The sequence below is a fragment of the Trachemys scripta genome, chromosome 9 (assembly GCF_013100865.1).
Source record: "Trachemys scripta elegans isolate TJP31775 chromosome 9, CAS_Tse_1.0, whole genome shotgun sequence".
Classification (NCBI taxonomy): domain Eukaryota; kingdom Metazoa; phylum Chordata; order Testudines; family Emydidae; genus Trachemys; species Trachemys scripta.
Window position 1 is genome coordinate 23,922,758 of NC_048306.1, and position 12,805 is coordinate 23,935,562.

General features: G+C 41.5%; 1 protein-coding gene across 4 annotated transcripts in view; it reads right to left on the reverse strand.

The window, feature by feature from the left end:
* Positions 1-12,805, reverse strand: part of OPHN1 (oligophrenin 1) — a 125,985-nt gene that overhangs the window by 30,882 nt on the left and 82,298 nt on the right. For all 4 annotated transcript variants that reach the window (XM_034781914.1, XM_034781913.1, XM_034781912.1 and 1 more), the window contains 4 exons: positions 11,287-11,378; positions 9,007-9,085; positions 5,235-5,268; positions 2,385-2,447 (listed from right to left, as the gene is read on the reverse strand). In XM_034781914.1, the coding sequence (XP_034637805.1) occupies positions 2,385-2,447; positions 5,235-5,268; positions 9,007-9,085; positions 11,287-11,378 (268 nt within the window). The remainder of the gene's footprint in view (positions 1-2,384; positions 2,448-5,234; positions 5,269-9,006; positions 9,086-11,286; positions 11,379-12,805) is intronic.

The following is a 12,805-nucleotide window of genomic DNA, read 5'->3' on the forward strand; positions in this document are numbered from 1 at the left end:
ATTCAGTATTCAAAATCGGAGCTGTTCTGACTGGACACAAAAATCACACGGTATATTTCTGTTCTTTGACAAGATCGGTGCCACTGTGAGAATTAGATTTCAGGGATGATTACTCTCAATCACAAATCTGAAATTCTCTTTTAGAAAGTTCTGCAATATTTGCTTAAAATCTGCTATTACTGGAAACATTAAGAACATTAGAACAGCCATACTGAGTTAGGCCAATTGTCCATCTAGCCCAGTATCCTGTCTTCCAAAAGTGGCTGGTGCCAGATGCTTCAGAGGGAATGAACAGAACAGGGCAACTTATTGAATGATCCATCCTCTGTTGTCCGGTCCAAGCTTCTGGCAGCCAGAGGTTTAGGGATAATCAAAGCATAGGCTCGCATCCCTGACCATCTTGGCTAACAGCCACTGATGGACCTATCCTCCATGAATTTATCTAACTCTTTTTCATTAACTCAGTTAGGCTTTTGGTGTTCACATCCCCTGGCAAGGAGCTCCACAAGTTGACTATGTGTTGTATAAAGTAATACTTCCTTATGTTTGTTTTTAACCTGCTGCCTATTAATTTCATTGGGTGACCTTTGGTTCTTGTGTATGTGAAGGTGTAAATAACACCTCCTTATTCACTTTCTTCACACCACTCATGATTTTATAGAGCTCTATTATATTCCTCCCATCTCTTTCCTAAATTGAACAATCCCATTCTTTTTAATCTCTCCTCATATGGAAGCTGTTCCTAATCATTTTTGTGGCCCTTCTCTGTGCTTTTGCCAATTCTAATATATCTTTTATGAGATGAGGTGACCAGAACTGCACACAGTATTCAAGATGTGGGAATATCACAGATTTATATAACAGCATTATGATATTATCTGCCATATTATCTAACCCTTTCCTAATAGTTCCTAACATTGTTAGCTTTTTTGACTGCTGCTGCACATTGAGCAGATGTTTTCAGAGAACTACTCATGATGACTCCAAGATCTCTTTCATGAGTGGTAACAGATAAATTAGATTCCATCATTTTGTATGTACAGTTGGGATTATGTTTTCCAATGTGCATTACTTTGCATTTATCAACACTGAATTTCATCTGCCATTTTGTTGCCCAGTCACCCAGTTTTGTGAGATCCCTTTGGAACTCATCTCAGTCAGCTTTGGACTTAACTATCTTGAGTAGTTTTGTATCATCTGCAAACTTTGCCACCTCACTGCTTACCTCTTTTTCCAGATCATTTACGAGTATGTTGAACAGCACCGGTTCCAGTTCAGATCTTAGGGGACCCTGCTATTTACCCCTCAACATTTTTTATCAGTAAACTAGTTTTCTAGAAAAGTCACAGAAAGTGACTACAGTCAAAGCAAGTTCTTTTAAAGTCTGGACTAATATTTGGAAGTGTGTTTATATTATTTGCACAGCTCTACTTACGCTTTTAAGGAAGTTGGTGGTTATTCAGCATGGTTGGAATTTTCAGAACAGCGTGGAAGATCTATCACACTACTCTCATTCATTTTAGAGGGAGTTGTGTGGTTAAAATCCTGCAGAAAGCTTTGAAAATCTCACCCCACATAGTATGTTTTTCACAAAACAAATCTGAATAATTCTTTAAGATATTCCCCAAACACAAAATTGCCTGAAATATTTTGTAACCTATTCACCTTTGGCCTACTAGCAAGCATGTGATGTTTCAGCCCCAAAGGAAAATTTCTGAGAAATTCACAAGTGAGTGAAAACAAAATGAAAGTGAGGACTCAACCTTAACTAGAGTTTGCTCCTGCAAATGTTGTAATGGGGGGTAAGGTTTCTACTGTTTCGTCGGCACATTCCTTATCCGGTGTCAGGAGTCTTTGATAAAAGGTTTAGAAAATATGACCTATGAGGAAAGGTTAAAAAACTAGGCATGTTTAGTCTTGAGAAAAGAAGACTGAGGAGGAACTTGATAACAGTCTTTAAATATGTTAGGTGCGGTTACAAAAAGGACTGTGATCAATTGTTCTCCATATCTGCCGAAGGTAGGACAAGAAAAAATGGGCTTTATATGCAGCAAGGGAGATATAGATTGGATATTAGGAAAAACTTTCTAACTATAAATGTAGTTAAGCTGGAATAGGCTTCCAAAGTAGATTGTGGAATCCCATTCACTGGAGGTTTGTAGGAACAGATTGGACAAACATCTGTCAGGGATGGTCTTGCCTCAGGCACAGGGGGCTGGACTTGATGACTTTTCAAGGTCTCTTCCAGCCCTACATTTCTATAATTCTCTGATTTTTAGATCCCGTTGCTATATATTAGCGAAATCACAGTGCAATCAAATGCCATTCAAGAAATTAAATATCAAAAAAGCAAATAGTTTCCAGATGCAGTACTGAGATCTTACCTTTGGTTTCTACTGCATTGATGCATTTCCTCACAAACTTGAAGCCAACCTCATTCAGCTCCACTATTTCAAAAAAAGGGAAGCAAAGTTATGTGCCTGAACACCAACATGTAATTACTGGTGGAAAACCCAAAGAGGTGTCAAGTTACTGCAGGCATTACACTTTGCAACAAGTTTGCTACATTTTTAGGGACATTTCAAATCCACACAGGCACAAGTGCACAGGCACAATTTAGTATGCAAACACCCTGCTGTGTGGGTGCAAGTCAGGGTCTGTGCATGCATGTAGCCCATCTGGTGCACCTACATTAAGGGATTTGCATGCATATGTTGTGAGGGGGTTTGTGCAAAAGCACACCCAGATTTTTAAGAATCTGGCCTGGAATTGTTCATTTCCACTTGTTCTCCTTTTTTTCCCCCTCTTGAAATTGCTTTAACAGTTGGCTTTTGAATTTTTTAATAAAACTGTAATTTGGAGAGTTCAACCACACATGAATTTCTGCCGGGCAAGAGCTTATCTGTGGCTTCCGGAGTATAGCAAAATCTGCAGTCCAACCTCTGCCAAATCAAAAGAACACAAACTTCCACATATTCTCTATCTACTTTGTTAGATTGCAGAAAATGACAGGATTCTACTTAGATACCATATAGGTTAAGGAGAAGGCCGGTTTTTCTCCCCACTGATTAACCAATAGGTTATCACAGTCTTCCTTGGAGGCTTCAAACAGCGGACAGGTGGAAAAGTAGTTTGCTTTGGGCTAGTCCAAACCCCATTGAAGTGAACCAGACTCTTTCCATTTACTTCAGTGGGCACTGAATCAGGCCCCTTAGTTCCTTACAGGAACTAGTCCTGCAACTTTACTCAAATGGATGACCTTTACTCACTAATTCTTCCACTGAGTTCAGAAGGATTACTTGTGTAATAAGGGTCACGGGATAAGGCCGCGTACGTGTTTATGTGAGTGATCAATGCCTTCTAACACTGAAACACCTTTCTGTCTGTTGCAAACAGATATTTTGAACTTCTCTCAAATGTTAGTGTTTAATGTGTTTTTATTAGGCAGAGGGATGGGGCTCTGCATATCACCCTTCAGATCAGAAGCAAAATTTGTCCTGAGGAATTCAAATCATGGCTAGAGCTAGTCAGGAAACCAAAATTTTTCTGGCAAGAAATACTAATAAAAATAAAATCTGCATTCAATTATTTTTAAAGCTGCAGGAGTTTTTGAACCAAATTCTAACTACAAATTTTGATTTTGACTCAACACTTAGAAATTAAACAAAACATTTTGTTTCAACTTAAAATGGTTTTTCATTTTCAAAAGCAAACATTTGAAATCAAAATTAATACTCTTGTTTCAAATGTTCATGCAGGAAAACCAAACTGTTTCATGAGAAGTGACATTTTGATGTGAAGAAAATTGGTTTTTGACAAATTTGTGTTGTTCTCTGGGAAAAATTTCCACGTCCAAAATTTGAACCAGCTCTAATCCTGGCACAAACTCTCTAGGGAGAACTTGGGTGAATCAGTTAACTGCAGACATCCCACGCCTGCCAGCAGGTCAGTAATAAGGACCCTCCCTGCTCAGAGCATTCTTACTGGAAACTTCAGATAGACCAGCTTCCAGGTAGGGCCAAAACAAATGTTAGCAGAGATTCAGTGCTTAGATTGCAGTGAGCTGTGTAGTACCAATTGATAATATCTCTGATTCCAAATTATTAAAACATAGGGTTTATCTGACTGCATTTGTATTACAGACCTAGAAGGAACGTGCCTCAGCATTGCCCAATGATAACTGATCGGTTTGAAGGAGATTCTTCAATCCTAACTGCACACTAATTAAGATAAAGTAGTTTAAGAAAGTGCTCCCCAGCTCTGAGTAAGTGATTGGTCAAGTCAGCCACCACAGGCAGAATGCAGATTTTTCAGTACTCATTGAGAGTACCTGAGTAATAAATCCACATAGCTTTCCAGTCCAATGTACTGAGATATTGGAGGCAGTATGGTTGTAAGGACTTGACATTACTAAGTGAATATGAAATGAAGAGGGAAAAGGTAAGAGGGATAACATTTTAGCAAGATAGAGACAGCTGTCGTGAGCTGTGGGCATGTGCAGATTCAACTTATTAAACATATGCAGTGTCAGAGACAGCACTCACAACCTAGCTCTGATAAGGAGAGATGGGAGAACCTAATGGGGTGTGGCGTTTCAAGAAACCCATAAAACTTTTTATTCTTTTGTTTTACATTTATAACACTTTTTCATGTTTCATGAAACTCTTTTCTCCAGTTAACTGAAACCATATTTTAAGTGGAAATTTAATGTTAATGCCATGTAGTTTTCACTAAATGGATGCCTGTGCTTTGCAAACAAATATTCTTGTTTGAAAGCTGTTCTTGTCTAACTTCAATCGCAACTAAGGGGATAAAATTAAAGAAGTCGCACAGCAGCCCAGAACTCATGTTTTGGTGACAACCCAACTAGAACCTGAACCTCAAAGATTCAGAGCTCCGTTCTAAATTTGGAACCTGCATTTTTCTAGATAGGTTGAAATTTACTGCAAATTCTTCCTCCACTTAGGGAGCTAAGGGCCTTATCTTGCAAGGTGCTGATCACCCTCAACTCTCACTGAGACCTGAGGGTACTCATTACCCCTCCCCCCAGAGCAGACCCGAGAGATCTTTGGTCCACTTGTTCACTGAGTCGAGGGAACCAAGGAACACGTGAGCGGGTGTGAGATACAGTCCATCCAGCAGTGATGTCCACAGTTGCAAACTAATATATCATACAACATCAGTACAAATCAGATCTTTAATATTTCAGCAGAATAGAACCATGAATTACTCACTTTCTTCCTGTTTTGTGATGGGACTGTGGTAGATCTAAAGAAGAGGAGAGGGAAACAAAAGCAAAAGCAGGCACGAGTTGAGAATAACTGTCCAAGGAGAATACAGCCAGGGAAAGCAAGTCACAGACATACAGTTTTGTTTAATACTTTTGCTCTCAAAAACAAAGTACTAAACAATATACCACCCTATATTCAAGAAAGGTGTTGTAGGTGTCCATTAGTTTCACTGGGGCACCTGTTTCTCTTGGACACACCCTCCCACACTAAACACAAAGATCCTTTGTTTGTCTCTTAGTAAAAATTAGGTCTGCAAGCTATGCAGCTCGGCAAAATTATATTTACCCAGAATATCAATAAATTGCTTTCTTTACCATTATACTAATAACATGATTTATATACTTTAATAACAATATCATGCACTTCTGTAGCACCTTCCCTCACATAAGACCAAAACCCCTTTACGTACAATAACAAATTACACTGCAGTGGTTGAATACTGGACATTGCTTGAATTCTGAACAGCTGTCCAATATGACCATGGTCATACTCCTTATTATTCAATATTTGCATATATTCACACAAACTACTTTCTCTTTGTCCACAAGAAAGGTAAAGGAATCGCTATGCTTCACATGGACACCCTGTGACAAGGTGTACTGGGTCCTTTGGGGCCTCACAGTCCTACCACACACACCCCAGAAAAGGAGCAGTAAAGGTGGGTCCTCCAGGCCTGCCTAAAAAGGCTGCAGGGAAGCAGCCAATTAGAGCTCAACAGGCTCAGATAAAAGGAGCTGCAGGGCCTGAGCAGATCAGTTCCTGACAGGGATCAGAGAAGCAAGGAAGGTGCTCTTTGCTGGAGTTCAAGGAAGACCCAGAAGATGGGTTCTGTTGACATTGATATTCCATGAGGAAGAACCTCAGCCCTGAGGTAAGGCTACATGGGAAGTGGCCCAGGAAAAAGCAGCAGCAACTATTACAGGAAGCAGCACGTGGCTGCTATTTATAGGGTCCCTGGGTCGGGATTTGAAGTAATGGGTTGGCCTAGGTCCCCCTACTGGCCACTGGCAGGGTTGCCTAAGCCCCAAGGAGGGGATAAGACTTGTTTAGAGGACCAAGTGAAGGGCAGGACTTAAAGAGTCTCCAGGGAGAAAGCCCTGGGGACACTGCTCTATACCAAAGCAGACAGGGACTTAAAGCTAGCCCACAAGGGGCTGAGGACTGAGCCCAGAGACAGGGCTAAAGAGACTGTCAAAGGCACAGGGACAGGTCCTCTTGGACCTTTTGCCCTGGAAGGGGTTTGTTTGTTCACAGGTTGACAGCATGTGCCAGTGGATGAGCCACTGAAGACCCGCCTGACAAGGGCAACAGCCGACGGGGGCACCGCGAAAAGAGAGAGAGTGCAGATTCACACCCATCTGACAGGGGGCGCTCACGAGAGGTGAGTGCACACAGTCACACACCCATATTCACACAGGAAACACAAGCTTTTGCTGCTCACTACTTGTTTCACATTACTTATTATTTGTTATTCTCCTGTTTCAGAAAATTTCAGTTAGCCAGTCATGTAGCACACTGGTTCTCAACCAGGGTTACGCATTCCCTGGGGTATGTAGAGCTCTTTCAGGGGGTACGTCAACTCATCTAGATATTTGCCTAGTTTTACAACAGGCTACATAAAAAGCACTAGCGAAGTCAGTACTAAAATTTCATACAGACAATAACTTGTTCATACTGCTCTATACACTGAAATGTAAGTACAATATTTATATTTCAATTGATTTATTTTATAATTATATATTAAAAATGAGAAAGTGAGCAATTTTTCAGTAATAGTGTGCTGTAGCACTTTCATGTTTTTATGTCTGATTGTGTGAGCAAGTAGTTTTTAAGTGAGGTGAAATTTGGGCTGCGCAAGACAAATCGGATTCCTGAAAGGGGTACAGTAGTCTGGAAAGGATGAGAAAAACTGATGTAGTAGAACCAATATCATGTGACATAGGCGATCAACCACACAGCACAAATAGTTGATGAGACTAGTTTGCAAATAAACAATTGTGTAGATTAAAACTTGTTCATATGAATTATTTTGGGAATAACAACTAAATTCACAAAAATCAGGATTGGTTCATGAGTGATCTATGATCCAGAAAAATGTATAAATTCAGAGGATAATTAACGAACAATTAATTATTCAACCACCTCTAAAATTAGGCCTCACAACCTTGCTGGGAGGCAGGTGGGGTGGTATCATCCAGGGCCGGCTCCAGGGTTTCCTGCCAAGGGGCGGGAAAAAAAAAAAAGCCATGATCGCGATCGGCGACAGCTCTACCATCACCGCTTCATTCTTCAGCGGCAATTCGGCAGCGGGTCCTTCCCTCGGAGAGGGACCGAGGGACCAGTCGCCGAATTGCCGCCGAAGAGCCCGACGTGCCGCCCCTTCCCCTTGGCCGCTCCAAGCACCTGCTTGCTGAGCTGATGCCTGGAGCCGGCCCTGGTATCATCCCATAGTTTAGAGATGAAAAACAGAAGCACAGAGGAGTAAAGTGACTTGCCCAAATAGTTAATGGTAGAGTCAGGAAGAACCACTTTCTTTCAACTTCCAGTCGGGTGCTTTAACAATAAGACTAGTCATTTGTTCAGAAGGATGGAAAGAGGCAATGGGCATTTTGAACAGTGCAGGTCTGGGACTCTGGATTATTTTTTAACAAAGCCCTTGATATAACCAGAGACGCTCCTGAATTTGCCAGGACAAAAAGTTCTAATTATTACTGCTAGCTTGTCATTCCCTTGGTTACGTATTTCCAGCCTATGCAATTCAATGTGTGGGATCCAGACAAATGTCATTACAGGCATTTCACATCAAATGCCCACATGCATCACTTCTTTACAGCAGTGAGCAGGTTCTGTAAGGAGCACCTAGCAGCCTATCTGATATGCTCCAATCCCCGCACACTCAGCCCCATCAAGACAGCTGTGAGTTACTTTGTCCAACACAAGGTCTCTGAGCACAGAGTTAGGTGCCAGTCTTTTTACAGAGATATTGGATAACTCCAGGCTGCTTAGGGAAAAGGAGCAGTCAATGGGCATGGGGAAATGGCAAGAAATGTATTTTGCTATATTGCACATAGCATTCTCTGTTTACAGGAAATTCTGTCTAACAGAAACGTTTATACTGGGCTTGGATTAAAGTAAGGAAACCAATGAAGAAACACAGAAAGTAAGTATCGGAAAATCTCTGGTGTGTGTGTGTAACTCTCTGTCTCTCTCTCTCACACACACACACACACACACACACACACACGGGTTGCCACAACTTCAGACAAGAGACTTACAAGCAGGAATATTATGCAGGCAAAACCAAAATTGCTTCAGACAGATCTGAGAGCTATTTGTTTGAGCAACAGAAACACTGGAAGAGTCAGCTCTACTTCTCTATGCCTGCAAGTCACATTTTTATGGGGCCCAACTGATGCCAATCTAAACAGCAGAACTGAAACATCAAATATCAAAGGATACAATTGGACAGGGCAATACGGTAACAGTCCCTGGAATGACCCTGTGAAATCTATTTGTACATACCTACTTGCTAAATTGATACCTCTGTTATGGACCACACAATAATAGTGATGTTGATCATTACATACCCAATCTCATGAGAACACCCTAAAAGATGAGCTCTCCAAAAGCGACTAACAATACACTCTTCATCTGTGTGAAATTACACCACTAAAAAGCACATATATAATCAGACAATAATTCTTTGAATACTCACTGGCTCCTTTCCATCCATGGCCTCCATCCATAGCCGTCTATTAGCTTCTGAAAGTGCTTGCAATGTGATAGTCCCGGCCCTGTCCAGAGAATTAAAGCAAAGGATTTTTTTTTAAAAGACACAAAGGAATTTCATCCAAGATTTACAGTTTTTTATGTTTCTGGAGACCACTTAAATACTCAGCAAGAGTGAGTGCAGGTGGCACTTTAAGGAAGTCAGTACACACACATCATTCCAGTTATCTATCTATAGTATTTCTAAAGCATATGTCTATCATAAAAAATGGAAGTTACACACGTGCTGATCACACTGGCAAAGCAGGTCCCTAAATCATCTAATTTACACAAGTGTCTTTGTACATTTATCTGCAGTGACTTAATCATGCAACCTAAGGTGTCCAGACACTCTCTCTCTCCCATCTGGTTTTCATAGCTACTAGCCTAGCACATTTTCTGATGTCTTTTCTGATGTTAACACTGTAAAGTCATGTGGTTTCTGAAAAATCATTTCAGTCTGAGTCAGGCTAACTGTTCCTCTCCCCTTCTCCAAGCACTTCAGAGAGATCCCTCTTGGCTTCAGGTGAGAAACTCCTATGTCCTTATTCACCACTCATTAGCACCATAATGCAGAAAAAGACACAAGGAAAATGGGCAGGGGAGAGATAGGTACCGGGGGCCTCTGGCACTGTTAGTATGACTGAACATGCTATAGATATAGAGGTCCCTGTGCAGCGTTCACCCAAGTGAAAAATCCAGTAAGCCAAATGGTAAAAGACTCTGGTGCATGACACAGTGGGTCAAATTCTGCCCGGCTACACCCTAGTAGCCCACTGGAGTCAGTGTAACGAAGGGTAGATTTTGGTCCATGTGTTTGTATCTAATTGCCATCTTATTTGTAGAATTCTTAGGCAGGAGACAAATGATTCTAACATGATGAGATGTTACCTGTTTCCTAATAGATCAGCTTCTTAAGAAAAATCCGAGTGTGCAACTTTATTTCATGTCATACTATACTGTCAAATGCAGCACTGCACTGTACAGTCTATCCATTAACATACAGGGCTGGCTCAGTGTCCTGTGCTGGGGGAGACCTCCCCAACACATCTCTCATCACTGTGGTAAGGAACTGGCCAGAGGTTCAAGAAGTGTGGCCGCTACAAACTGCTGAGGATATGACACAGTCTCTAAGCATGTCTCTACGTTAACCCTTGGTGCTATCATTAAATCAAACTATGTATTATTATTAGTGGGCTAAACTCCTTCAGTCTTCCTCCACCTTTATGCAGGTTAGACGCCCTGCCATACCGAGTAAGGACTGAAAGGCTTGGCACGTTGCTATACCCACTACATAGTTTTACACCCCGCATTCTTCCAATATGCACAAATTACGGAAACACCGGGCTTGCCAAAACCTCCGAAACTCACAATCCCTAAAATTTACTTGAGTCAGTCTCACCCTACTCTTGTCACTTCTTTTCAAAGGTCAAGATAATTTGCAACCTACTGCTCCAAATGCCTAAATTAATAACACTCAGCATTAGTGCAGGCACAAGAGAATTGATTCAGGAAAGGGAGAAATCAGTCTGAATTTTGGAATTAAGTGGGAATGTCAAAGGCTGAAAGAGTGACAAATGTTTGCCTTTTGTTTTATATTTTTGAGCAGGGTGTCCTTCTCTGGTAAAATAGGATCTGATAAAGTAATCTGCAGTTTAGCGCTTTTTCCTTTGTTGTGGCTTAAGCAGAGACCAAGGCTTCCACAGCACGTGTGACATCCCAGAATTCATTCGTCTATGGGCTGATTCTGCTCCCATGGTAATTAATTAGCATCCCCAGAGAGTTCAGTGGGAACAGGATCAGACTCCCAGTGAGTAAAGTGAAAAATAACCCATGGAGAGAATTTCCAGCTGTACGACTGGCAATATATATGTCGGGGGGAAAGGTATATGGGAAAATATGAGGGTCTCATGCTGGTTGAAGACAATGAGAGTTCAGGGCCCTCAAGTTCTCACAGAAGGTGCTCATCTTTCACAGTATTAGAAGGCCCCATAAAAAGCCCACTGAATTTAACAGAAAGATGTCCATTGATTTCAATGGGCTTCAGATCAGGCATGAAGATTGTAGCAAGGAAGAACAGCACTGCCCCCTGGTGCATAATATTCCTGCCCATACAAAACAGATTTTAGGCTATTCAGAACAAACACACCCTCACCGAACGCCAAGAAAGTGGCATATTATTTTCAACACGGCAATAACAGAGGAAGTAGCAATCCCTCTGGCTCACCTTTCATTCGTCTCAATATCAAAACAAAACCTCTTGTCTATAGAATCAGTCTTTCTCCTTACGCAGTACTTCAGTGTCAAGTCTGAGGTGCCCTAGAAAGAGAGAGACATTTAAAGCCAAAATTTAAAAAATGCATATAATAGGGATGAGACTTCTCGGGTTCCTTGGATGGAAGGCAATGCCACACGGTCTGTTGAGACATTGGGAGTGACTGTGTAATCCCAATGTCAGCCTTGCTAATCAGATGGCACTTGTAGCATGATAGCAGATGGTTCCTCTCAACATTCCACAAAGTAGATAGATAGCAAGATAGAGATCAACAGCTTCCTAAAACAGGCTTCCTTCATACAATATCAATTAATTATGGGGTTCATGGGATTACAGTGTGAATTGGTGCTAAAAATCCTAGGAACTATTCTTTCAGTATGCCTTATGGCAGAAAGGTTGCTTAAAATAGACACTCTTAGGGTACGTCTTCACTACCTTCCGGATCGCTCTGCCATCGACTCCGGAATTCCACCGCGGCGAGAAGTGGAAGCGGAGTTGACGGGGGAGCGGCGGCTGTCAATCCCACACCGTGAGGACGGGAGGTAAGTCGAACTAAGATACGTCGACTTCAGCTATGCTATTCTCATAGCTGAAGTTGCGTATCTTAGGTCGATCCCCCCGCCACTGTAGACCAGGCCTTAGAGGAGGACTGCTGTAGCCATGTTGGTCCCAGGATAGTAGAGAGACAAGGTGGATGAAGTAATATCTTTTATTGGACCAACTTCTGTTGGTGAGAGAGACAAACACAGGGCTCTACTTAATCACCTGATTGGGATTCATGGGTGCTACCTTCACATAAAGTATCAAATTACTAACAGCAGCAATAATGGCCCAGATAGCTTTTTGAAACACTTTTGAAAACAATTTAAGTGGATAAAACTTCACACTCAAATTTCACACTCATTTACAGTAATTGTGTTGTAGGGGGCAGGCCTTGACCCTAGGCTTTAATTACCAGCTGGCAAAAGTAAATTGCAGCCCGTTTATAGCCCCATTCCGGGGTCTTTATGACTTTACAGAAACCATGAAGTCAAGCTTCAGTAAATTTTGGAAACCCATGAGAAGCTAGCCACTGGTGCACAAACCTGGAATGAATTCTCCATCAACAGTTGGCATCTGTATTAGACAGTCTGGATAAACAGTGAAAAGAACCAAAGGGATCAGCACTATTGATAACCTTCCACAGCCTTTTCCTTCTCCCTGGTTATCACTATGTGTCTACTGTAAGCCTTTTGGTGGGTTTTTAAGAGCGCTCTCTATATGGTTCCCTTTGAAGCTGTATTGGTCTGTTATGCCAGGGGTTACCAAGGGATACCTGAGAACACATGTTACTGACACAATGGGCTGTACAAGTTTGAAAGGGATATTAATCTGTATTATTGCAAGCCCCTACATGCTTTAACATTATTTTGCCACATATCTTTACATAGGGTATGTCAACAGTTCCATCTAGTCAATGTGTTTGGATGAC